The sequence below is a fragment of the Copidosoma floridanum genome, unplaced genomic scaffold (assembly GCF_036245765.1).
Source record: "Copidosoma floridanum isolate Cflo_tuat_1 unplaced genomic scaffold, Cflo_Japanese_pri ptg000009l, whole genome shotgun sequence".
NCBI classification, from domain to species: Eukaryota; Metazoa; Arthropoda; class Insecta; order Hymenoptera; family Encyrtidae; genus Copidosoma; species Copidosoma floridanum.
Window position 1 is genome coordinate 344,943 of NW_028321886.1, and position 27,261 is coordinate 372,203.

Consider the following 27,261-nt stretch of genomic DNA (forward strand, 5'->3'; position numbering starts at 1 on the left):
TTAACATAAGGTTGAAGAAAAAAACTAATATTTAAGGGCAAAAAAAGAGGGTCACTACTAATTTAGTAGCAGGCAGAGCTGATCTCAGGCAGCCCACCACCTGCCATAGTGGGCCCATGTCAAATAGCATGAGCTGGTGTTCCTGAAAAAATAGGGGCAGTAGGGGCCTACTTGATTCCTCAATCGCACGATCAACCGATTCAAAAACTTTTCAAAATGAAAATAGCGTAAATTCCGAACTTCAAAAGTACCGTATCTAGAAAGTTAACGTAATGTAAAAAAAAAAAAAAAAAAAAAAAAAAAAAAAAAAAATTACTGGGGCAAGGGGTGGAGATTTTTCGCTTTTGGGGCAGGCAGAGCTGATCTCAGGCAGCCCACCACCTGCCATCGTGGGCCCATGGCAAATAGCATGAGCAGGTGTTCCTGAAAAAAAATAGGGGCAGTAGGGGCCTACTTGATTCCTTAATCGCTTGATCAACCGATTCAAAAACTTTTTACAACAAAAATTAATAGTGTTAACTCCCGATCTGTAGGCGTACCATATCTAAAAAGCTAACGTAATTAAAAAAAAAAAAAAAAATTTTACTGGGGCAAGGGGTGGAGTTTTTTCGCTTTTGGGGCAGGCAGAGCTGATCTCAGGCAGCCCACCACCTGCCATAGTGGGCCCATGTCAAATAGCATGAGCTGGTGTTCCTGAAAAAATAGGGGCAGTAGGGGCCTACTTGATTCCTCAATCGCACGATCAACCGATTCAAAAACTTTTCAAAATGAAAATAGCGTAAATTCCGAACTTCAAAAGTACCGTATCTAGAAAGTTAACGTAATGTAAAAAAAAAAAAAAAAAAAAAAAAAAAATTACTGGGGCAAGGGGTGGAGATTTTTCGCTTTTGGGACAGGCAGAGCTGATCTCAGGCAGCCCACCACCTGCCATAGTGGGCCCATGGCAAATAGCATGAGCAGGTGTTCCTGAAAAAAAATAGGGGCAGTAGGGGCCTACTTGATTCCTTAATCGCTTGATCAACCGATTCAAAAACTTTTTACAACAAAAATTAATAGTGTTAACTCCCGATCTGTAGGCGTACCATATCTAAAAAGCTAACGTAATTAAAAAAAAAAAAAAAATTTTACTGGGGCAAGGGGTGGAGTTTTTTCGCTTTTGGGGCAGGCAGAGCTGATCTCAGGCAGCCCACCACCTGCCATAGTGGGCCCATGGCAAATAGCATGAGCTGGTGTTCCTGAAAAAAAGGGGCAGTAGGGGCCTACTTGATTCCTCAATCGCACGATCAACCGATTCAAAAACTTTTCAAAATAAAAATAGCGTAAATTCCGAACTTCAAAAGTACCGTATCTAGAAAGTTAACGTAATGTAAAAAAATAAAAAAATAAAAAAAAAATTACTGGGGCAAGGGGTGGAGTTTTTTCGCTTTTGGGGCAGGCAGAGCTGATCTCAGGCAGCCCACCACCTGCCATAGTGGGCCCATGGCAAATAGCATGAGCTGGTGTTCCTGAAAAAAAATAGGGGCAGTAGGGGCCTACTTAAAGCCGTAATCACGCGATTTACTGATTCGAAAACTTATGTCAATTCAAATTAATAGCGTTAATTCATGAACTTTATGATTGTATCCAAAATGCTTACGTTATTTAAAAATTACATCTATAAATTTTATGGGGACATGAGGGTGGGTTATTTTTCGCTCTTGTAGAAGGCGGAGCCAAGCCCAGCGCCTGTGAGCGATACGATAGTATATTGAACATTTATACATTGTGTATACATACGTCAAAGTGAAACAATAGACTTCATTGAAACAAATAAATATGTAAGAACAATAAAAAATAGAAAATATTTTTTGTTTGTACGAAACTGTGGTATACATTAGAATAATTTTACTTATTACATACATAAGTACCTAGAAAAAGAGTCAATACATAAAACTCATAAGCCGACTCACCGGTGCTGATTTATCCTAACTCAACTGTGGGACGTTGTCAGCTTGCCTGGTCTCTATCGTCCACGTCCCGCAAAAAAGATGCAGCATTCCTGATGTCAATAATAATAGTGCGGAAATTTTTACTGGAAATCCGTTTTTTGCAAATCTGTAAAGACAAACATAAAAGTATTTAGACTAATGTATCGCACATCATGATACAAAAATCAATTTTAAATAATGAGAGTCAAAATGATATTATCGATTGACAAAAAGTCCTGTATTTTATTTATCTTTTTCTTTTTCAACAAATCTCTTATCCCTGTTCTCGACAAAATGCCTTTTTATCACTACTAAACATGGAGGCATCTAAATATTCTAAATTCACTGAAAGATTTTCTCGTGCAGTTGTTCCAGTGATATTTGATTAAAATGTATAACCATTTATTTTTTAGATGGAGTGTAAGAACACATTTGATTTGTCATTAGCTTAACTAATTTTTTCATTTGTATTAATCTATACTTAGGCGACTTTCGAATTTTTTTACTATTGCACCTATTACAGGAAATTGAAACGGGAATTTTTATTCACATTTCTGTATTTACTGTAGGTTCAATGTTTATACATATAATAATATAAACTCGAACTAAACTTATCTGAGAACACTGTACTTCTTAATTTTCAGCTCGGTGAAGTTCATACTTCATAACACCGTCATGCCTATTTCCGCAATGCACCTATTACCGAGAATATTCTCTATGTGACAACGTTCTCAAGTTCTCATCGGAACGAGCCATCACAGTATCACACCTCCAAATCACGTAAACAGACTCTTCAATGCTATACGCGTGAAAAGAGCACGGAAGGAAGGGCCCTCACACATCTCGTTTTTACAGTTTTTACAGTTCTGAAAGCACTTAAAACTTCAGATCGATACCTAGTTTCTAAATTTTCTCTCGTGAGTCGTGAGTCATGATGCATGTAATGTGTGCAATCTGTGCATACTTGCATAGTACAACTTGTAAGTTGTGAGCATCAAGTTTGAATTTGAAGTTTAAAGTTGAACATATAAATGTATAACCTACACAAGTATCCCTGACGTACACGGGAAACGCGGTTCTGGTTTGGAGGTACAATAGTAACCTCAAAAAATGTCAACATTATCCGGGGACCGGACTCCGCTGCTGATTACTAGTAAAGAACTGTAGTAAACAACTTGCTGCACCTCTTTAATATCGTTTCAGTACCTGAGCAAATTACCAAGTTCTTGAATCAGTCAAGAAGAAGAAACGTCAATATTTCAGGATAAAAATAGTCTCCCTCATGTACGTATTGGACAATCAAGTACTTATTGGACTGCAAGGGCAGTAGCAATCATTAAAATTCTTTGGTATTTGAAAAATAGTGTTGGGCATGTTAAATTTGCAACTTTTAATCTAAGTTTGTGTCAAATAATTAAATTTTCTTAAGAGCAACATTCATTTTCAGTATGGTGGTGTGAAGTCAGTAAAAAAAGTGCTTATATACTGTACGTCTTAGTTTCTATAACGTACCATCTTAAAAGCTTATAGTTAATATGATAAGTACGTGTAAGCCTTTAAAAAATTCATATTCAATAAAGAGAACAAGGTGGGTACATTACACTGATCGGACGAAGACAAAACATTGAATCTACTGCAACAATTTATTCAGAAAAATTCATGAAAGAATAAAGAAATGATAGATATATGTGTCTAAGCCAAGAATAGTTTAGTACCTATAGAAGTATTTTTGCCTGCCAAATGGGAACCCATTCCAAATACAAGCTGTGATTTGGATCAGCCAGAGCATGTGAAATTTGAAAACCCAGTAACAAATCTCCTTAAGCAACAAGTAGCGTTACGATAAAACTTTTGGCTGGGCAGCTCTACTTCATTCCTCCATAATAATTTTTTTTTGAAACGTATTTTCTGAGATGCTATGTCACTTTTGTTTTAAGTTGGATTGAACTGCAACCTCTGGACTACAATAATTATGGTGGAAACTAAGCACAAAAGCAACTTTACATTTTCTACAATTTATTCTACAAATTGCTTTCGTGCATTCTTAAAAATAAGATACAAATCTTTTTACGTACACAAAAACGTGGAGTAATTTTCAATTTTAAAATAGTACCCAACCAACAAGGGATAAAAACTTACAAATTTGTAATGAAAATAATGATTTTTATATTAATTTGGGGCTAAAAAGGATGTATATATGTTGCATTTATGTTAAAAACAGGATACATCATCGATTGGCAACAGGTATAACTAAACTTGACGCTTGTGAGACTATCATTATGTTAAGTAATATAAATATGTGTATTTCAAAAGTGAAACAAATAGCAGGTTTGTGAACTGAGAGGTTAGAACACCAGCCCCACTAACAAGGGTGTATATCTATGCATTAACCATTTCAACTCTTATATTTTTTCGCTACCAAACCAAAAGTTCTCTGTGACTTAGTAAAAACCGTTTCGACTCCCGAGACGAAGATTAGCACGATTCGTTTCGACTCCCGAGACGAAGATTAGCACGATTCGTTTCGACTCCCGAGACGAAGATTAGCACGATTCGTTTCGACTCCCGAGACGAAGATTAGCACGATTCAAATTTTTGCCGGTGCGGATCGTTGCAGGTTGCAGCTGGGGAAGTCGAACGTCGAAGGAGTCGTTAGCGCAACTCAAAACGCACCGAATTATGACCCGTAGGTACTACTTAGTCCGTTTCACCTTTTGCAATTTTTGCACGGCTACATTGGCAAAAAAAACTCGAGCCGGAGCCAACCCCAACGGATGCGTGTATATGGTATATACCTATATATACAATTTGCCGTATTCCAATGAATTACAGCTTCCGCACGTATAATTCGCAAAGTTTTCGGGTCCAACTCTATCATGCATGCACATATATAGGTATATATTGCGAGTAGGAAGCCGCACAGTAGCTACGCGCACCACCCCCACGAACACACTAGGTGTATATCTATATATGGCAGCCGCGCGCGAATTCAAAGGTTGGCTTTTTTCACCAACTCACACTAATGAAGGAGGTTAAGGAACATACATGCAAGTGTGACTAACCTCACTATCTCACGTCCGAAGAGCCGTTGGACTTTGCACCGCCTCTGCTTCCTCAGGAACACGATGCCCTTGACCCGATGGATCCGCGAAAAAAGTCGAAAAAAGGGGGACAAAATGGCGACCGAAAAACTACCTGCGATTAAACGGATCACTGTACTTTTACTTAAGAGGCGATTCACTCACCCCGTAAGAATATGCCGACAAGAAAACGCGAAACTTTCACTAAATTACGATATTCACTAACTACGCGTATTTGTTAATTAAGTAACGCGGATAAAAGTTGACTAGTACTTGCGAACGGGTGGGCGCTTCCTCTCCGAATGAATCCTCCGAAGCTTCCGAGCCGAATGCATTTGAAAATCTGGCTGCCGGAAGTCGCTCTCGGAAGTTGGAGCTCGGAAGGTACGGAGTTGAATCGAATGCATATAGCTATACACACTGATGCTTCGTTTGAATCCAACGACGGGATTTTGGAGCGTCGAGAGAGAGACAGAGAGAGTATATATAGCTACTTGTGTATATAGCTATACACTCACTCTATTTGAATCCAACGACGGGATTTTGGAGCGTCGAGAGAGAGACAGAGAGAGTATATATAGCTACTTGTGTATATAGCTATACACTCGCTCTATTTGAATCCAACGACGGGATTTTGGAGCGTCGAGAGAGAGAAAGAGAGAAGTCTAATATTGGGTACTTGGTTAGTCCAAGAAAATAACGCACGAAAATACTAGCCAGTATCGTTACATATTTCATGTTAGAAATTTTCACTTTTCAGGGTATTTCTATAAAATGTTAATATATTGTATGAGATACATTATATATGTGTGCATGCAGCTATATACATTGATTTACTTGACTCATTTTAATTTGACAATGAGATTTGGGAAATTGCGCGACATTCGAGAGAACGAGAGAAATCTAATGGTACTTGGATAGTCCAAGAAAATAACGCACGTAAAGACACTAGCAGACAGTCCAAGAAAATAACGCACGAAAAACATAGTACTGTGTTTAGCATTTTTTAACAAAATTTTTGGAGCAGCGTAGACACATAAGTACTGTTACTTAGTGGTATACTTAAATAGGTACACACGGTTTATTCAGTTTTTTCTAATCATCCTAGTGACGTACATATACAGGCAGTATAATTATATGCTTTAATTGAATCGCTGGCTGAGTATAGTATGGTACGTATGCAGTCCTTACTGTATCAGTTTATCACCAATTCGAAAACTACTTATAAATTTTGCATATGATTGAATTAAACAATTAAAAGTCAAAAGATAATTTTCAAAAATAATTGTTCTCTTATTTTTACTTCTTTTCATGACACTTTTTTTTATTGTCAGGGGTTCCAATTCTGTTTTTATTTAGTGTTGTAATACTATCAGCTATAGTTTTTCTAATATCAATTGTTTTTATTTTTACTAAACGAATTCGTTATAACCTTCGTTATTCAAGAAAGCAATTGTGAAAAAAAATCAAGTTGGCAATTTCGATAGTTAAAAAAAAATCATGGATCCTATTAATAGTAGACAATAAGATTCTAGTACCAAAAGTAAGGCAAAATTTGTACCTAAATTTCTTTAATAATTATTAGACCGCATTCTCTATTTCAAATAACTTGTGAGTCAATAATTACTAAAAACCTAGAGATATTGATCAAATAAGTTACAGACGCGTCAATTGTATACATAGGTTAAAACTTATGTTATTTAGACAGTAAGAATTATTTTATTCATTATTATTTTTTTAAATACTTTTTATTTTAATCGTTGCTTTAGTGGAGCTTTCACAGATACAAAAAAAACTTATAGAAGCTTTTGACATTTTTGATAATGCAAAAAGTCATCAAGTTGATGTCAGAGAATTGGGAACTATCATCAGATCCATAGGTAATCTCGTAAATTTTTAATACTTTCAAGGACACGAATTTTTGATCTGTAAAAAAATTATATTTGTTGCAGGCTGCATTATTACTGAAGCAGAATTGCAAGAAATTCAGGTTGAAGTAGAAGATGTCGAAAATAACTGCGTCCCACGTGATCGTTTTATAGAATTCATGTGCAAAGCAAATAGTGAACAAAAGTACTTGTATTTTTAAGTGTTTAACGTTAAGGAATGATTGATAACCATTTTAAAAAATTAATTAATGAAGGTATAAGCCGGCTGACCCAGAAGATCTTTTGAAAGCATTTCAAGTATTGGATCCGGAAAACCGCGGTTACGTCATGAGGGATGATTTAGAAAAATCTCTTACAGAAATGGGTGAGCCGTTTACCAAGGAGGAAATCAATGAAATGATGTCTGTTGCTTGCGACCCACAAACCAGTAAAATTCACTATGAACATTACATTAATATGCTAATTGTGAGTATTTGTACAAAAAGTTTTGAGTCCTTTAAGAAATTTATTAATATTCAATTTCAATCTTTAACAGCTAAAATAACTACACATAAAAATGTTAATAACATTTATGAAAAGGAATAAGCTTATTTTCTAATGAGTGATACAATGTGGTGTAAGAGTTTAGAAGTTTGATTCAGAGAAAAATTTATTTTATAAATTAGGAGTAAAAACTAAGAAATTATTGACAACAGAGTAAAAATATTTATTCCGAAACATTATTATAAAAAATAGATATATCAAAGTTATTTATAAAACTTATTATCCCTTAGTAGTTATTACAATTTTGAAAAAACTGGTGGATCTCCTTTTGTAGCCAGTGCTACAGCTGCGTCAACGAAATCTTGACTTTGCAACATTACTTGATTCCTCATTAGCTGAAAAAGTTATTGATTGAAATTTCTCTTTTTTTATCATGGTTTGCTGCGATATTGTTTAATTTATATTTTTAGGTGAACTAAATGACTGCTCCTTGTCTGCAATACTTACAATATGGTTTAATCCCTCATCAACAGTGTGATCTCGTGAATAATTCAAGCTAAGTTTAGTTCCTTGAACAGCAACTGGACTCTTGCTTGCTATTTGTTTTGCTAGATCCAGAGCTTTCTCCAGCAACCTTGAATATATAAGTTAATAATTAAACAATTTTTCCATACATGTATCAATGAATAATGTTTTTGTTATCCATATAAAATTTACATACTCCTTCTGGTCATCAAAGACTTGACTAACAAAACCAAGCATTAAAGCTTCTGGAGCTGCCATTTTTCTAGCAGTATAGGCAAGTTCTCTGACCACACTTTGAGATCCAATTATTTTTGGCAACCTTTGTAATGTTCCAACATCAGCAGCCATTCCTAGATCAACTTCTTTAATCTGAAACCATGAATCTGCTGAACAGTACCTAATGTCTGTGGAACAAATCATGTCTACGCCGCCTCCTACACAAGCTCCGTGTACAGCTACAATGACTGGTTTAGAGCACTACAATGGAAATTGATTATGTCAGAATGAAAATAAAAAAAGATATTTTGGCAATAATTGATGATTGGTTATTATAAGGATTGATTGTTACCTTTTCAATAGAAGTAAAGGAATCTTGATATTCTTTTATTTTTTTCTCCAATATCTTACACTTCCTAGCAACATCAAGATCATCACCAAATTTTTGAAAAAGCGTCATTGCATCTTTCAAATCAAGTCCTAAAGTAAAATGGAGAAATAATTTTATGTAATTAAAACATAAAGCTTAATGATTACCTGCGCAAAATGATTTGCCAGCTCCTGACAAAACGATAACTCTGCAGTCTGACTTGTTATCAAGTTCATTGAAACATTGACCAATTTCTCTAAAAAGAAGTTGAAGTAGAATTTTGTATTTATTGAAATAATACAGTTTTCTAACTAATAAAAAAACAACGTACTTCCACATAACATCATTTATGGCATTAAACTTATCTGGCCTATTAAGCTGAACATGATAAACAAAACTGCATGGCTCTGTTACAGCCAAGGTATTGTAATTATCGCATGTATTTTTCATTACTGACATCATTTTAGAAACAAATTTTTGCGATACTGCCAAGCCTGAAACTATAAATTCCAAAATTAGTTGTGTACTCCTGAGGGCATATGTCACACTCAGCAGTACTACACTGTTGCGCACACAGCATCACAAGACTGGAATGACTTGTAACTTTTAAATAAATATGTTTTAAAAAGAATAAGTATACTTATGAAAGTGCAATCTTACATCCACAGCTCAGAGGTTTCAACTTCAAAAACAAACTGCTCATGGTACCAAAAACACAGGTCAAATGGCAAAAATAATTACAACTTGACAATTACACTTTGCAAACATAACAAGTAGAGCTTAATGATTATAGTTATTATAAGTGGCATACATTTATTGTACACATAATGCTTATATTTGCAACAACACACAGAGCCACGTAAACAGCATCCAGAGTGCAGGGCTGCAGCCAGTGATTCGGCTTTTCATCCATGTATATAATATAAGTATAGTGAACACAAAGCGGGAGAAAAGAAGCACTTTAAATCCCGATTCTCATGAATGTCACAATTCGATTAATGGGGTAGAAAAGAGAGCGCTTGGGATGAGAAATATTGACAAGTTTGAATTTTCTAAAGAACCATTTGTCATAAAATATTGATTTGGGTATATACATATTCAACTTTACTAAATTGATAATAAATGTACTCAATATTGATATAAAAAAAGTCTGACACTGTGCCAGATATAGTATTAATTTCTATTTAATGTTTTTCAAATAGTCAGTATAGAACGGGATATAGGGATGTTAGCTTAAGAATATAAGTTTTGGACATAAAAATTTTATACATGTAAATTTAAGTAAAAAACAGTACGTGGAAAAATTTGATTCGCTATTTACCATAGAAATAATTGAAGGATTAATATTAATAATATAAATGTGTGTACGTACGTGCATTCCAAGTTGTAAATGAACAAATGATATTTTTTCAATAAAATACTAAGATATATTAAAAAAATACAAGATATTGACTCTTTTTCCAAAAAAAAAATCTGTTACATTTTTTTTCCAGTTTTAGAACAGATAAAATCAATATAAAAAAGAGTCAATGGATATAAATTAAAATCTTGACTCACCGATGACCTGTTTCACTCTCAAACAGTAGCAGCATTATATATTCTGTCCATGTGTCTACATGTTACAAACAGAGGTAGGACATACAGTGGGACACCATAAACGGCAAATCTGTTCTCTGCAGTTCTACAAAAACGAAAACAGAAGGTCTTGAGTACTGCTGAAGTAATGTAAATATGTCATGAACTGCTACCAAAAACTTACATTGCAGCTCCGAAATGCAAGCACAGGCCGAAAAGTGCAGTTCTCTGAGATCGCAAAGTTACTTTTTGCTATCTCCCTCATCTCTAGCATTAGAAGCTGAAAAAAAGACATTAACCATTTTAAATCTTTTTTCGCTACCAAACCAAAAGTTCTCTGTGACTTAGTAAAAACCGTTTCGACTCCCGAGACGAAGATTAGCACGATTCGTTTCGACTCCCGAGACGAAGATTAGCACGATTCGTTTCGACTCCCGAGACGAAGATTAGCACGATTCGTTTCGACTCCCGAGACGAAGATTAGCACGATTCGTTTCGACTCCCGAGACGAAGATTAGCACGATTCAAATTTTTGCCGGTGCGGATCGTTGCAGGTTGCAGCTGGGGAAGTCGAACGTCGAAGGAGTCGTTAGCGCAACTCAAAACGCACCGAATTATGACCCGTAGGTACTACTTAGTCCGTTTCACCTTTTGCAATTTTTGCACGGCTACATTGGCAAAAAAAACTCGAGCCGGAGCCAACCCCAACGGATGCGTGTATATGGTATATACCTATATATACAATATGCCGTATTCCAATGAATTACAGCTTCCGCAGGTATAATTCGCAAAGTTTTCGGGTCCAACTCTATCATGCATGCACATATATAGGTATATATTGCGAGTAGGAAGCCGCACAGTAGCTACGCGCACCACCCCCACGAACACACTAGGTGTATATCTATATATGGCAGCCGCGCGCGAATTCAAAGGTTGGCTTTTTTCACCAACTCACACTAATGAAGGAGGTTAAGGAACATACATGCAAGTGTGACTAACCTCACTATCTCACGTCCGAAGAGCCGTTGGACTTTGCACCGCCTCTGCTTCCTCAGGAACACGATGCCCTTAACCCGATGGATCCGCGAAAAAAGTCGAAAAAAGGGGGACAAAATGGCGACCGAAAAACTACCTGCGATTAAACGGATCACTGTACTTTTACTTAAGAGGCGATTCACTCACCCCGTAAGAATATGCCGACAAGAAAACGCGAAACTTTCACTAAATTACGATATTCACTAACTACGCGTATTTGTTAATTAAGTAACGCGGATAAAAGTTGACTAGTACTTGCGAATGGGTGGGCGCTTCCTCTCCGAATGAATCCTCCGAAGCTTCCGAGCCGAATGCATTTGAAAATCTGGCTGCCGGAAGTCGCTCTCGGAAGTAAATGTTGGAGCTCGGAAGGTACGGAGTTGAATCGAATGCATATAGCTATACACACTGATGCTTCGTTTGAATCCAACGACGGGATTTTGGAGCGTCGAGAGAGAGAAAGAGAGAGTATATATAGCTACTTGTGTATATAGCTATACACTCACTCTATTTGAATCCAACGACGGGATTTTGGAGCGTCGAGAGAGAGACAGAGAGAGTATATATAGCTACTTGTGTATATAGCTATACACTCACTCTATTTGAATCCAACGACGGGATTTTGGAGCGTCGAGAGAGAAAGAAAGAGAGAAGTCTAATATTGGGTACTTGGATAGTCCAAGAAAATAACGCACGAAAATACTAACGACTACGGTAATGGTAGTATCTCTTGTCATTAATTTTCGCTTTTGAGGAGAGATATTATATACAAACATTTTTGCAATTCGAGCGTATAATTTAAATTTCCGAGCAATTTAATTTTTGACTCCTTGCGCAATTTTTTTTACTTTTTTACTCAAAGCTTTAAATACATGCTTGTAGAAACGCATGTCAAATTAATGTTTTTGTTACCAGGCAGTAACATATTATTTATGCTGTCGCGCGTCTTGTTGTCTAGTGTAATTTTTAATACGCCATTACCTACACGTATTCTAAAATTTTTTAATGAAATAGATGTATTAGATTTGTGTATGTATTTACATTGCAATTGCTTAAAAGTTTTACACCCTTTAGCTGAGATACTTAAGTTATTTGGAAAAAGTACGAATTACTGATAACTGGAAAGAGAAAAATCAATATGAATAATAATGTCACTAGTTATCTCTAGCGCTTTTTTCCGTTGCGGGTGTGTGTAGGATATGTGTTTACGTATACGTATACGTATACGTATACGTATTACGTACAATACGTACCTATACATTTACATACCTATATTTCATTTTCTATACAAGCAAACTCATGTACAAAAAAGTATTGCCTTACAGAGTGTGTGCGCAATACTGCAATGTGCAATTGTGCATCAGCGGTGAATTTTCAATACTTACTTACTTTTCATCAAATTATCATGTGAGGACGTGAGGAGTGTGAGGACTACTTAATTGACTGAGCAACTGAGTGAATGTAAATACTATCTTTTTTTTCAGAATTCAGACACCGGCGGCACCATCCGGACTCCAGTCCGACACTTGCGCGTGTTTGTATTTACTGGCAAGAACTTGTGTAGCTTTTTGGATTTGTTAACGAAATACTGTTTTGTAACAAACTAATCTGTAATGTAGCGTGATGTACTTTAACAATTTCTGACAGTTGAAAAACATAGGTATGTTTATCCATAAATAATACGTGATTTTAATATGCTCCACTTTGTTCTCATATTTTTATTTATCCAGCTTTAGCAGGCTCACAGATGAAAATTGATGATTAACATGATTACAGTTTGATTCATAATCAAACCTGAACGTTACCTCTTTAATCTGGTACCTATACCATACCTACATATGCATTTACAAGTTTATGAATATGTATACGTTATCAACTTAGATTTTGTCTAGTTATTACTTATCACCATGACAGACTATGAATACTCAAAGTAAAATCATTGTCATTTCAGAAGGAAAAATGGTTTCCATCTTGTGTTACATTCTCCTGCCAGTAGTATTGATTGCTGGATTGTTGAGGAAATGTAGAGAATACTCGTGGGGAAGATGCAAGAGCAAAAGTAATTTGGAAGGCCGCGTCTTCATAGTGACTGGCAGTAATTCTGGTATTGGAAAAGAAGTGGCCAAAGAACTTGCTAAAAGAAAAGCTACCGTTATATTAGCATGTAGAAATTTACAAGCTGCTAAGGCTACAGCTATCGAGATACGTCTCAAAGCACCAGATGCACAGCTTGTAAGAATTTTTGTTGAAAAAATCAAGACACGTCTAAGCAATCCTTAAATGAAATAAGACATTTTTTCCTGTAATGGTTACTCTATTTTCAATTTTTAGATTTCCATGGAACTTGATCTTGCTTCAATGACATCGATAAGACACTTTGCTGCAGAAGTATTGAAAAATTTTCGGGAAATCCATGTGCTTATCAATAACGCAGGTGTGTACGCAACAGACACAGCCTTAACCAAAGATGGATTTGAACTTCATTTTGGTGTTAATCATTTGGGACACTTTTTATTGACAAATTTATTACTGGACCGGTTAAAGCAATCCGCACCAAGCAGGTGGATTAATTACAAATTATTATTAAAATTTTACTTACTCAAGCATAACTTAAAATGCAACACAACTTTTCTGTAGAGTGGTTGTAGTGACCTCAAAATTATTAGAATCTGGTGTGATTGATTTTAACAATCTGAATGGGGAAAAATGTTTACCAGTCAAGGGTCGTATGAATCCTGGGTATTGCAACTCCAAATTAGCAAATGCTTACTTTGCTACCGAACTTGCCAGTAGAACTGAAGGCAGTGGTGTTAGCATTTATATAGTTTGTCCAGGGTTTGTTTACACTGGGCTTTTTAGACATGTTAAAAGAAGTTGGCTACACTACATATTATTTTCTCCTGTGGCATTGCTGTTTTTAAGAACACCAAATCAGGTAAACCTTAATACTCATTATTCATAATTGGTGATCTTATGATATTGGAAAAAATTTAATCTGAATTTGAAACCCTTTTAGGGCGCACAGACTTTGTTATATTGCGCTACTGACCCAGATTTAGCTGATGAAAGTGGTAAACTATATCGCGATTGTAAAGTTTACAATTCGAAAAAAAAACTGGAACCTGAAGTAGCTCACAGACTTTGGGAAGTAAGCAAACAATTGACTGGCCTTGAGGAAACCTCATAATTTTATAACTCAGCAATATATTGTCGTAAGTGCTGATAATTTAGAACGATTACAGATAATTTAAAAATACGAAGGAACTTCCTAATGTATACTTTTTGTTTTGTTCTGTGACCAAGGATCCAAATTTATACCAGATGATGTGTTGCTTAGTTATTACACTTAAGAGAACTTTAACAGTGGCCAATAGTATTTTAAAAACAAATGTTACAATTCATACGATACTAAGAGTAAAAAAATTCCTGTCTCTTTCATCACAAAAATGAAACGATGGAGCAGCTGCTAAAAAAATAGACGACGATCTCCTCTAAACTATAGGCAATTACGTTTGATCTGAAGACAAAAGTATAGAAACAATAGCTGAGAAAGAAAAAAAAAATAGTAAATAGTTTTTTCACGTTAGTTGTACCATTTTATGTTAAAGTAAATAAAGTTACCATACAGTGCCAAATATTTTTATATAGTGCCATCAGTATGTAATTAGATATATTAGTTTTTTTTTTGCTAGTAATAATGTTAGACTTTTCTACAATACTGACGTGACATTTATTTTCAATTGTAAGCAACTGCATTTCATTTCATGGGATTATACAGGTAGATAAATCACTAAAATTTTTGTTGAAACATATTTATTAAATAAAACTTGGAATTTCATATTTTACAGAAATACAACTGCGATATTTTTTTGTGAATGTAGATGTCAATTAATTTAAAAGAGACTTGCAAACGTTTAAGTTTTTAACGCAATATGTACAATATCAAATTGAAAAAAAAAATTAATTTTTTTTGTTCTATGATCTGACTGCATTTATTTATATTTACTTATATCTCTTTGCGAAAAATAACTGTACAGATCAAATTACACAAAAAAAGTAATAGTTTGTATTTCATAGTTCATAATTTTACAGTCACGGTCTCTTAGTCTTATTTGCTAAGTGAGTGCGAAAATGTTCTCAGAACTTTGTCTTAGGAAATCTATACATTACGTGGACGATGTGAAATCTTGCAATTTCAGCTTGTTCTGTACTTCACATAAATTTATGGGTACCTTTAACTGAAAGAGAAAAAAAACCATACACAAAATTATTTTTTCAATTTAACTTAAAAATTATATATTTACCAGTTGATCACAGACTGGTTCATTAACAAGTTCTTTGGCAATCTCATTGTGTCTACTTCTCAGGATTTACTTCAACGTGCCTGAAAAGATTCTGCTGTCAGACTGGAATAATGAGAAATAAAAATAAAAGTTATAAAAAAAAGTAATGAAAATGAAATGTGAAGATACATGAGCCGTGAACAACCAAATACAAAAATTTTTAGTCATTTACATACCTTTTTTCTGGATCACATGTAACTTCATATTCTTTCAAAATCAAAGTTTGTTCCGAGCTACTTTTTAAGTAAATGTGTTCACCATCACAATCGTTTTTGTTATACAAAGAATGACTTGATTTGGCTACTTTTTTCAACAATGGACCTTGAATCGAAGTTGAATTTACATTAAATTTTTTTGCCAAGCTCTCGTTTCCAGATTTTAAAGTGTTAGGAAAACTATTGCTATCGTTTTCCCGACTCGCAGAAACTTGATCTCCATTGTCCTCTGTCTTGGCAGAATTTCCATTTGAACTTTCCTCTCCATCTGCTAAACTGCAGCTCAACGCCATTTCACAGCTACTGACTGAATTAGAGCTTCTCTGTCTTGGACAAGCAGGATTTTCAATACTATCGGATCTGAACTTTGGATTTAACACAGACATTGGCACCATTATTTCGATATCAATTTCACTGTTACCATTAGCTTGGCCTTGGCTCATCTCGTTCATTGATTTATCAAAAATAGCACTATCGTTAAAAGTCTCGCCACTACTTATACTACACATGTTTAAGGCGCTTTCCTCGGACTTACATATTCTTTTGGACTGATTATTCAGGAATTTTGATCGTATCATAGACTGATTTAATCCTTGGTCAAGTGACGAGCCAAGCATCGTTTTGGTTGTTCTGTGATACTTATCAAACAAGGATTTGTTTGTCGGAGGAAAACTGCTTTTGCCACTGCCCAAATCCATATCTAGCGACGAACCAGAAAATGTTCTTCTAGAGCTGTCCAACCTACATCATACCACAAAAAATTTTATTTAACATTTTTCACTCCACACCCCTGACGAAAGTTCGTTTAGTTTTCCTAATTTCAGGGAGCAAAACTAGCCGTTATTTCCTATAATTTAGCCGCGGAGAAGCGTGTTATGACTCTACAGCTCGTTAATCAGCTCCTTTTGATACATATTTTTATTTGTTTGGACTACATTTCTATGGCACGACTAGAAAATAAGAAATAATCATTTTCTTGTTTCAGTTCTAAACGAGAGTCTTTGGTATATAGATGACTTTATTGTTATTACAAAATATATATTAAACGAACTTTCAAGGTATGCTAACAAAGTATTCCATTTCCTGTAGAGTGAGTCCTAACTACACGCTGGGAGGAAATGGCATACTTTACCCCCTTGGGTCATAATATACTATTGTGGATTGGATGGCAGGGCCATTAACATACGTGTTGCATGGTTTAACGTTGATTAGTCCCGATAAATTTGACAAGGTTGCTCGTAGATCAGACGTCAACAGTCCACAATACCATCGCAGCTGGGCTATGTTTTTGTTCAAAAGGTACACAGCATAATGAAATTGCAATTTGTCTTTGCTTCGAGCAAACAAAGGAAACCTGGAAAAAATTGACCCTGTTAGATATTCATCACAAGTAATTTTTTACATACAAAGTTCCATACTGTCGATCTGCATCTGGAAGATTTTCATTGATGTGATCAATGATTTTGCTGCGAGAACCGTAATGAATGATTGGATACCTAGTTGGTACATTTAAAAAATTGGCGATCATTTGAGTAGTATGGGCAACGAATCCCAGAGCAACAGCAACTTGAGTGTCGTTTGCAAGATCCAACCTTTCGCTGTCCGGTAAATGCACGTTATTAATCGTAAACTTATCTTCTGCTTCCTGTTTAAAGTCGCAATACTCATGTACACCGTATGAAACATGCTTCTGAATGAAAGGTATAATTTGTTAAAAATACATTTACCAGTTTGATAGGATAAATGCAGTTTAATTCGGAAATAAGTTGCTTTCGTCGATGAGCGAGACGGGCAGTCGTTTGTATATAAGTATCTCCTTTGTCCGCGTGATTTTGCCGCCACTCATTTAGTTTTTCCATGTCTTTGTTTAACTCTCTGTACTTGTCCATTAATTTAAAACCTTTAATTAATATATTTTTATAAATCAATATGAAATGATTGCATCACAGTTATCAACAGTTAATTTAATCCATACCTCGTTCTTGATTTTGTTCCATCAACTGAGAATGAGACTGATTCAATGACTTGAGCTCTCCCATTTTTTTTACTCGTTCATGTTCTAACAATTTAGTTCGGAATTTGGCTACCTCGAGATCCTTACGTATCCTCAAAATTTCCGCTTTTTTTTCCCTACTTATCCTTTTTGGTTGAAGCAATCTGTTTAGAGTCGACTGTGGATACTTTGGGACATTTAAACTTTCTCCAGATGCTATTTTTTCTTTCAAACTTTGTACCGAATCAGTCTGCTGTTTTAAGGCTTGCATTTTATTTCTCAAACTGCTCAGTTTGCTGACAGTGTAACTGTTTTTTACTTCTGATGCACTAATTCCCATTACAAGGAACTTTTTAACATCTGGACTGGTAATAAGACAGAAGGGAGGTACAAAATATCCACCATGCAGATGGAATATAAGAGAGCAACTTAGTAAAATTTTTTCCAAATTGGCTGGTAACTTTGGTCCAATGTATGCTAAGCCAGTGAAAGATATACCCCATGTAAATATAGTGAGATCAGACTGTGGATTTTCGTTGTTTTTTTTCTTCCATAGCCTAATAATGATTTCTATAAAAAAAATTTGTTTTTTTCTATTAGAAGTTTGCTAATAAAACAACAAATAATTGTGGGTACATTCAAATGTACGAACTTGATGTTTTACTTACCACTTGCATTTGAATGACCTGTATTGTACAATGTAGGCACTTCAAGACTCGCCCATTTGGGACTAATGTTGTCTATTGGCTCGCTAGTATATAAAGGGGAGGACATACTTGTTCTATGCAGAGTGTAGTAAAACCAACATTTCTCCTTTATCTCGTTTGTCCTTAACTTGTATCCTATGATTTCAATTAAACTTCTCAAACGGAGCTGAAATTGTTGATTTATTTTTAATTAATATAGATCTTTACATGAAGTTTTAAGAATAAAAAACCAGGTTAAATTCAAATTATAGCATAAATAAAAATTAAAAAAGAGAAGTTTTGAAAAGTATTTTATAACTCCTGTATCATTTTAGGCATTGAATAAATAAAAGCATATAAAATCGAGTAAAAGTAAGATATTGAGATTGGTATGAAAATTTGACTGCAAATTTCATAAATCACTGTTTATCAGTTCTTGGTATGTTCATGGCAGATAAAATAGTGTCGTCTGGCAAGTGTAAGCTTAAATACCGTTTTGATAAGCTGTATTTTTATTGATATATTGTAAAATGAAATCAAACGAAGTAATACACCCATTTTTTTGATAATTACTACATGTTACTCAGTACTTTGAAAATTTTTTGATTACAGTAATTTCAATGAACCATTGCTGCAAAATATTTTACATTTAATATTTCAAACTTAAAAGTCAAATTTTGTAGGTAAAAAAGCAAAACGTGGCAAGTAATAATATAAACTGTGAATAGGTATGAAACTGAATAGTTATAAATAAGGAGCACTTCACTTTTCAATTGTAATAATGAAGAAAAATTAATACAAGGAATTAAAAAAAAAGGAGCACAATGAACGAAAAAAAAAACCTAAACCAAAATAAAGTTACACAAGTAGGCATGAGTACCCATCGATAATTACCTGTTGGGTAGCAAGTACCAGCCAGGTTTTGTACCTGGGCACGACGCGCGGCTGCAGCGTAAGGTCAAGTTCTCTAACGCTGCAGTGAGTCTCCGTCTGCTCGGTCTGCTGTCGTTGCATGACTCCTGATGCGCATCATTCGAGCCCTTTGACGAGGCTCCTTATGAACAAACTTTTTTCCGTTCTCTGAATACGTATACGTAGTAGAGAATCAAACGTAATCCTCTCTCGATTCCTTCAGTCCTTCTATGAGAGACCAGCAATATGTCATAATATCACCTCGAGAAGGTTAGGCTACGAGCTGGGAATAGTGGAACTTCCTGGGACAGCCAAGATAGCTTAGAATTAGAAAAGAAAATAATACACATGTTGATACATCTATACTATACTATGAAAACACAGGAATGTGTACGTGTGTATGTATACAAATGTAAGTACAAAAGCATAAATGTCATCATGTCATTCTGACATGCTGATTCCAGAGATGAGTAGATTCTTTTAATAAGTTTCTTGACTCCTGTGTACGCTGCAATCTGCAATGTGTCATGTGTTTGTTTGTGTGTGTATTTTATTTCATTCTCAATTTGGCATAGAGTAGTGACTGTGAAACCTAGTGATATAATAGATAGAAAAGGAGAACACCCACCATCTCCATTAAATCCTGCACGAGAATAATAAAGTCCTACATAAATAAATATATAACTTATAACATACAACTATTAGTGTGAATCGTAAACAGTTAACACTACAGAATAACTGATGGTGTACTAATAATGTACTGATTTTGATCGAACGTGAGAACAAAAGTAAGTAGAACTGACTTTTCTGACTGAGAATGAGAAATAATCTGCATCCCTTGGAAAATGATATAGTCCACCCGCATCTCTATAGTATATTGAAAGGCAACTACTCATGAGCTCGTCAACGCGAACTCGCGAACGTCGTGAACTTGGGTGTTGGAGTTTGGAGTGTTGTTGGACCTGGTTGGACAAACCAAACCCGACAAAAGAAGAAAAGTTTACCACATCACCATCAGGGCAGCACTGCGCTCTCTCCCTCTACTCATCCACTAGTCCCACTGCACTGCTATACCTATATATATACAGCGTGGGGGATCATTCCGATCGCAGCAGTTGCAGCAGACAGAGTATACTTAAGCACTGGGGAGAGTGGAAAGCAGGCATTGGATTAGCAGCATCAATCAAGTGGCGTGGCCATTTTGCTGTCCGTTGATAAGGCCGCTCGGTCCAAGTATTGGTAATACCGACCGATTTCCCTGCTTCTGCTCATCTCGGCTTTTTTCGAATTACATTGAAAAAATCGCAGTTTGCCGATTTCTTTGGACATAAGGTACCCATATCAACAAATTACTGCGTGGACTCGCCTCCTGGGTCCGTACCATATAACTTTTTTTGCTTTGCAGGCCCATGTTATAACACAGGCCCGCGAAGCTAAAAAAAGTTATATGGTATACGGCTCCTGCACGATTAATACTTGTCTGGATTTTTTAACCACCTAAAAGAGGTTAGTTTGGAAGCTGGTTCTTGGCACGCACAACATAATAGGTATATATATCAAGAATATCCTCGCGCGCGCGGGTCGGATGTAGGATTTGCCAAGACGAGAGAGAAGGATCGAGTCCCCACGCCTTGGCGCGGTGGCGGCGTACTTCTGTTACAAAACTTGCTTGCTTTTGTATACTTAATGTGGTGTTTTTGGTGTAAAAATTTATTTAATTAACCTTATACTGCATGTTAATGAATTTTGTTGTACTCGACACCGTGGACATAATAAAACCATCACCAACTGGAACCAAACACCTCAGTACTTGTGCTGAACGTCGTAGTTTTCCTGTATTTGGATACTTTTTACTTCAGTGTAAGTATACTTACTCTGTCATATTCCAATCCTAAATACTTGGGAAATCGTGAGTTCGACGTTTCTTCTCTAGCTCCCGCGTGTAAAGATTAATCGTTTTCATACTTGAGTCGTAACCTTGAAAAATACAACGCATTGTTTCATTAATTATTCAGTAATTGTGTTTACTTGAGCTCGCACAAATGCTTTGCACACAAATTCTCGCATTACTGGTGGAAATTGGAATATTTGGTCATGGGCACATTACCCATCGTTAAAAACGGTTCTAGCAAACTAAACATCTGTCTTTTCAAGTTGTGTGAACAACAAGAAAATCAGTGTTGCTGCACCAACGTGGCTTTTCAAATTTAATTGGCTTGTACATTTTTTTCGAAACGATTTCAACAGTCGTTTCCCTAGTACCTTTCCACGTTATCTATTTGTAAATAATAAACGATTTCATAGTTAGTCATGTATAATCACTTACGTCATAACTTTTTACAGGGTCTTTAGTATTTTTACACTACACGTTTTACGTTTTACATTGAGCCATCGGTTTGTAGAATGGTATTAAGTTATTTGTAATACCTAAAGTTGCAAAAGACTAGAAAAATGGAGCTTGACAAAAAGGTAATTGAAATATTAGAAAAAGCTAGTGAAGGGCAGGAAATCATCTTGGAGCAAGAAGGAGATGAGGATGGTGAAGTAGTTGAGGAAATTGTTGAAATTGTTGAAGAGCTTCTAGTAGAAGAAGAGGAAAATAACGAGGACCAAGGTGAAACGATTGAACAAATTGAAAGAGAAATTCAAGAAGGCCTTCAAGAAAAACAGGCTACAGAAACAACTAATGGAGAATATTTACAGGAAGATACAAGCAAAGTATTAGCTGGAAAGGTTAGAATATGAATGTTATTTTGCACTGAACTTTTTCAGGCAACGTTATTTTATACCACTGAATTACCTTGTTTCATCTAAAATATTAAACATGATTTTCACAGCAAGTAGTGTATGCCAGTCACATAATTAAAAAAGAAAAAGGTGTAGTACATTATGATGCTTCAGCCGACTGGGAGGATGAGTATGAACAGGAAGAACAAAATAATGAAGTTGAAAATCCAGAAGATCAATCAGCTGGCCCTGAAGAGGCATATGCCTATGAATCATACAATAATGGGGATGTGAGTGAAATCATCAGTGCTGATGAAAGAACACGGGAAAGTTCTTATCCACAAGGTAATTATGATGCAAGTATGAATCAAGACAACAGTATGAGTTTGGATGGCAGTCAGCATGAAGTTGTTCAAAATGCAGATAATAATCTAGTTTATACCGTGCTAAGCGCCAAAAAACAGGCAAAATCCTCTGAAGATAATAGATCGAATGTAGAATATGTTCAGGTATAGTACAATAAAGGTGTTTTGTGATAAAGTTTTATTTATAAAACATAATTATATGTTCTACAATTGTTGTTCAAGTCTAAAAAAATACAGTTTGTTAAAATTTTATAAATTAATTAAATTCAAGGTGCAAAGATACAGAAACGATGATGCGCAAGATGATGGAGCAATTTATTATACTGTTAATGATGGTGATGGTACATATGTACAGGCAATTGAAGGAGAGCAGTATCAGTATGATGGAAGTGAAGAACCAATGGAACAAGATAACCAAGAGTGGGAAGCTGCAAATCAAACTGATGAAGTTCAACAGGAAGCAGTAAAATATTGTTTTCCTTGTACAATTATTATCAACTTCTAGTTAAATGCACATTTTGAATTAATTGTATTTTAGGAAGAACAAGATCAGATTTTCTTACATGAAGATGAGGATGGTCAATTATATTTCAAAAACGAACATGGCCAACTGCAGCCTGTTTATTTGACTCCTGACGGTAATTACGCTATTGCAGAAAATAGTAGTGATGAGCAAGAAAGTCAAGACGATCCGACCCAAATTCAGGAAGATCAGCAGATTGAAGCAGATAACTGTGTAATCCCTGAAGAACAACCTAAATCTTTTAACACGAAAAAAGTAAATTGTTTGCCATATTTGTTTGTTTAACAATTGAAGTAAACTTATTACATTATTCGTTAAACGATTATTACAGCGTGGGCATCCAGACGACGACGATAACACAGTTACAATATCATTGATTATATCTGAAGATGAACATGGCCAAAAACGAACACAAGTCATAATACCGAGCCCTGCCGAAGCAAAGTGCAACATTTGCAATAAAACGTTCAAGACTTCGTTGCAGCTCCTCAGGCACAATAGACTGAAACATGCTCGTGAAGAAGACATAACTACAAGGAACTTTCCTTGTGACTTGTGCCCTAAGAGGTATTGTCTTATAATATATCCAATGTCGGGCGTATCAAGGAAGAAAACTAGTTTGAATGTATTTCCATTTTAATAGATTTGCTGATCAAAATTCCTTGGCTCGTCATCGTAGGACTCACAGTGAAGGACGATTGTTCCAATGTCTCGAGTGTCACGAGTCCTTTCCGACAGCTAATACTCTTAGAAAGCATTTAGCTATTCACAATCCAGATTCCCTTCCTATGCCCTGCATTTACTGTGGTCGTAAATTCTTAGATAAGGCTAGTCTGATAAAACACGAGCAATCGCATTTGGCTGGCGAAAAAAGGACTCACGTTTGTGACATTTGTCAGAAAAACTTTTCAAACCTCAATGACTTGAATGTCCATAAAAAGAACCATGATCCTGACAGAAAATTTGATTGTGAAGTTTGTGGGCGAGAATTTAATCGATTGAATAATCTGCAGCGGCACATGATGGTACACCAGCAAGGAAAAGTAATGAATCGACCAATTTTTCTTAACCATTTACCTTTCTCAAATAATCTGTTAATAATTACGAATATAACACTCAATTTCAGCAAGGAGAGAGTGAAGAGGTTCTCTCGTGTAATATTTGTGGCATAACATATAAATTTTCGAGCTCCTTGACCAGACACATGGTAACGACGCACATGAACCCAGAAAGACGTCGCCAGCAGGCGGAAGAGCAACGACGAAAGCGTGACAACAATTACCGGCGCTACATGGAAAATCGTAAGTTCCAAGAGATCCAAGTGCCTAAGCGTCCTTATCGTCGTTCAACCGGTCGACTAGCCGACGATCAGGACGACGACGAGGCCGACTGATCGGCGTGCTATCGATATCGATACGATGGCTGGTTGTATTAGTCCTGATACGTCACGTCGTCACCGCGATGACGATTACCTTACAACCTCTTTTAATCTATGAAATATTTTTAATTGATTTGGCTATATTTGAATTTTAGATAATAAATTTGAAGTCGTTTCACGCAAATAAACAATGAGATGTAAGCATGTGTGAGAGCGAGATAATTAATTGAAATATGAAGAAAAAGTGACAAATAAAAAGGATTTGTCAACAAATAGCTCTGCAAAAATTTTTTAGATTATTCAAGTATTTATATAAATAGAAATTTACAAATATGTGTATTTTACGAAAAAAAAAACAAAAAAAAAAAATGAAAAATTTGACAAAAACTTGATGAATATGTGATTAAAGCTCTTTCTTCTAGCAATCAGTACACGTGAAATTCCATTACCGTTTAAAATTATGTAATTTTTTAATAATGCAAGGTTTTACTCAATGTATAGATGTCAAAGTTTGTAAAAATATCATTTTATTGAAAAAGATAAATCATCACTTTTTATGTATCATTTACATAAAGTTTCTACAAATTTATAATAAGCATATTTTATGTCGTATTCCATGTCATACCAATAATTCACAGCTATACAAGCATGTGACTGTTTTACATGGTGAAACCATAATGACGGCAAATAAAGAATATCTCCTTGGTTAACTCTGACGCTTATTTTTTTTGCATTTTTATAATTTGGATACCTGTAAATTAACATTTAACTATAAACGTACATTTTTGTATTAATATTTTATTTTAATCATTCTATTATTTACTTGTCATAATCAGGGTTTAGTGGATCAATTGCTATCCATGATACTGAATCCTGATCAGTTTGTGTACAATCTGCATTTTCTTCTGTATTAAACAAATCTAAATCCGAGCTCGTCGGTTCTGTTATCCACTTTCCTTTTTCAATTTCTTTGTAATAAGCAGAAGGATACCCTTTGTATGGGATCCATGGCTGATCCGTTGGTGGGTGTAATGTAAACTCTTTTTCTCCAGAAATCACGCAATATATATTTTCATATGGATCCTTGTGCACTGTTGAAAAGTTGAGAATCAAACGGAATTACGTAGAGGATAGTGCTTACTACTTACTATTCAAGTAATCAAAGGGTCTAAAAAACATTGGTCAATCAACCACTGAGAAGTTTCAAAGATAACATATTTACTCATATTTTCATTGTGCGAGGAACTAACTTGAAGTTACAGCTCTTTGGTCACCCATCCAAAAGTTAACAGCATCTGGCTTTGTACCAAAAGCCTCGGATGCCCAGGACAAGTCACTCTCGACATCCTTCCAAAGTTCATGAAACTCTTCAAAATTGGAATCTTGTTTTTGTATGTAATAAATACTGTTATCGCATGGATTTTCTAATTTTTCCAAAAATGAGTTCATAGTCATGTAACGTTCTTCTGGCATTACAAAATATTCTTTGTCTCCAAAACCATTCAAGATCCTTTCCTTAGATACAGCATCTGCATAACCATTAGGTGTCACGGCCACGTTAACTACTTTGTTGCCTATCTTTTGTTTAAAGTATGATATACCCCACTTTTCTATGGCACTCCAGTGCTTTATTCCACCTTTTATCACAACTGGTATATTTTTTGATACGTAATTTTTGTAAAATTCTAAAGGTGATAAATTATTCTCTTGTATTTCGGCAACTTGGGTTGGCAAGTAGAGTTCTAAAATATTTAAAATATAATTTCCACTACGCTTTTTAATTTTTTAAACAAATAGGATCATTAATAAATAATAGTCAAATAACACTGTAGTTACTAAGTACAAACCCTGGGCTTCCTTAGAAAGAATTTGAAAAGCTTTTTCTAAATTGGATGCGCACATTTTTTCAAAGTTGTTGGATGAAAGACATTAATATACGAAATCGCTGTCTAAACAAGATTTTGACACAACTGCTTATGTGTAAATAGACTCGTTTACTTTTATATACGCATGCGCAAGTAACAAAAACAAACTAGCAGTGGATAAATAAAAGGTATAATCCTCATGTCAATACATAACATAACATAACACAACAGACCATAATATATATAAGTAGAACATCTATACTTTTAGAGATCAATTTTCGGGTAAAAGATACATTGCACACTTGCCGCAAATAGCACAGAAAATGTCAACTTATTATTTTCTATCTCCAAGATTAGTTGCGGCTGGTTTATAATCAACTAAATGGCTCTACCATAAGTGTTAGTAATAATTTTTTGGATTAGCGCCATCTAGCGTTGCGGATTTTTGAACCAAAAAGTGGCCCTAGAATTCTCAAGGAGAGCTTTAGCACTTAGAGACATTTAACCTATTATAAACCAGCCGCAACTCATCTTGTAGCTAGGAAATACAAAAATAATCATACATGTGTTTTTGGCGGCAAGTTACCAATCTATTTTCTACCAAATAATTGACCTCCTGTGTATTTATACTTTTGAAGATGAATTTTCGAGTAAAAGATAGATTGTTAACTTGCCGTTTAAAACACACGTATGATTATTTTTTCATTTTATAGCTACTTTATGAGTTGCGGCTGGTTTATAATAGGCTAAGTGTCTCTAAGCGCTAGAGCTCTCCTTGAGAATTCTAGGGCCACTTTTTAGTTAAAAAATTCGCAACGCTAGATGGCGCTGATCCAAAAAATTATTACTACTTATTACAGTAGTGTCATTTAATTGATTATAAACCAGCCGCAATTAATTTTGATTGTGTAAAATAAAAAGTTAACGCCACTTGTGCTGTTTGCGGCAAGTTTGCAATTTATCTTATATCTGAATGGTGACCTCCTATATATTTATAATTTTGGGTAAAAAATGTATTGCAAACTTGCCGCAAATAGCACAAATGGCGTTAACTTTTCATTTTACACAATCGAAATTAATTGCGGCTGGTTTATAATCAATTAAATGACACTAC

General features: G+C 35.2%; 6 protein-coding genes across 9 annotated transcripts; 3 read left to right on the forward strand and 3 right to left on the reverse strand.

The window, feature by feature from the left end:
- The first annotated feature begins 5,376 nt into the window (after positions 1-5,376).
- On the forward strand, positions 5,377-7,521 carry LOC111643312 (dynein regulatory complex protein 8). Its single transcript, XM_089589710.1, has 4 exons — positions 5,377-5,431; positions 6,817-6,927; positions 7,000-7,120; positions 7,191-7,521. The coding sequence occupies exons 1-4, from the start codon at positions 5,377-5,379 to the stop codon at positions 7,519-7,521; spliced, it is 618 nt and encodes a 205-aa protein (XP_089445836.1).
- A 97-nt stretch (positions 7,522-7,618) lies between these two features.
- LOC106643340 (delta(3,5)-Delta(2,4)-dienoyl-CoA isomerase, mitochondrial) lies at positions 7,619-9,433 on the reverse strand. The gene is made up of 7 exons (XM_089589353.1): positions 9,191-9,433; positions 8,862-9,030; positions 8,698-8,786; positions 8,513-8,640; positions 8,141-8,421; positions 7,927-8,053; positions 7,619-7,814 (listed from the first exon to the last, which is right to left on the reverse strand). Exons 1-7 carry the CDS (start codon positions 9,231-9,233, stop codon positions 7,716-7,718), a joined length of 936 nt encoding a protein of 311 aa, XP_089445479.1. The 5' UTR covers positions 9,234-9,433; the 3' UTR covers positions 7,619-7,715.
- A 3,019-nt stretch (positions 9,434-12,452) lies between these two features.
- LOC106643325 (retinol dehydrogenase 11) lies at positions 12,453-15,122 on the forward strand. 2 transcript variants are annotated; one of them, XM_014358413.2, is made up of 8 exons: positions 12,453-12,547; positions 12,625-12,800; positions 12,871-12,957; positions 13,092-13,372; positions 13,472-13,701; positions 13,778-14,075; positions 14,157-14,352; positions 14,444-15,122. In XM_014358413.2, the coding sequence occupies exons 4-7, from the start codon at positions 13,100-13,102 to the stop codon at positions 14,325-14,327; spliced, it is 972 nt and encodes a 323-aa protein (XP_014213899.2). In that variant the 5' UTR covers positions 12,453-12,547; positions 12,625-12,800; positions 12,871-12,957; positions 13,092-13,099; the 3' UTR covers positions 14,328-14,352; positions 14,444-15,122. The 2 variants fall into 2 exon arrangements, with proteins under 2 accessions (XP_014213899.2, XP_089445923.1); XM_089589797.1 differs by having other exon boundaries at positions 12,453-12,800.
- Positions 14,994-19,462, reverse strand: Uvrag (UV-resistance associated gene). 2 transcript variants are annotated; one of them, XR_001339094.2, is made up of 9 exons: positions 19,272-19,462; positions 18,360-18,564; positions 17,674-18,261; positions 17,426-17,598; positions 17,117-17,343; positions 16,885-17,052; positions 15,660-16,439; positions 15,445-15,524; positions 14,994-15,378 (listed from the first exon to the last, which is right to left on the reverse strand). XR_001339094.2 is itself a non-coding variant. In XM_014358410.2 (8 exons), the coding sequence occupies exons 1-8, from the start codon at positions 19,389-19,391 to the stop codon at positions 15,516-15,518; spliced, it is 2,292 nt and encodes a 763-aa protein (XP_014213896.2). In that variant the 5' UTR covers positions 19,392-19,462; the 3' UTR covers positions 15,459-15,515. The 2 variants fall into 2 exon arrangements, 1 of the variants encoding a protein (XP_014213896.2); XM_014358410.2 differs by lacking the exon at positions 14,994-15,378 and having other exon boundaries at positions 15,459-15,546.
- Positions 19,463-20,374: 912 nt separating this feature from the next.
- LOC106643333 (uncharacterized) lies at positions 20,375-24,429 on the forward strand. The gene is made up of 8 exons (XM_089589795.1): positions 20,375-21,149; positions 21,633-22,022; positions 22,127-22,525; positions 22,653-22,844; positions 22,920-23,159; positions 23,236-23,471; positions 23,548-23,947; positions 24,031-24,429. The coding sequence occupies exons 2-8, from the start codon at positions 21,741-21,743 to the stop codon at positions 24,295-24,297; spliced, it is 2,016 nt and encodes a 671-aa protein (XP_089445921.1). The 5' UTR covers positions 20,375-21,149; positions 21,633-21,740; the 3' UTR covers positions 24,298-24,429.
- Positions 24,430-24,843: 414 nt separating this feature from the next.
- On the reverse strand, positions 24,844-26,266 carry LOC106643334 (Jumonji domain containing 7). 2 transcript variants are annotated; one of them, XM_014358428.2, is made up of 4 exons: positions 26,130-26,266; positions 25,533-26,024; positions 25,106-25,373; positions 24,844-25,033 (listed from the first exon to the last, which is right to left on the reverse strand). In XM_014358428.2, the coding sequence occupies exons 1-4, from the start codon at positions 26,182-26,184 to the stop codon at positions 24,844-24,846; spliced, it is 1,005 nt and encodes a 334-aa protein (XP_014213914.2). In that variant the 5' UTR covers positions 26,185-26,266. The 2 variants fall into 2 exon arrangements, with proteins under 2 accessions (XP_014213914.2, XP_089445922.1); XM_089589796.1 differs by having other exon boundaries at positions 26,115-26,266.
- Between the last annotated feature and the right edge of the window lie 995 nt (positions 26,267-27,261).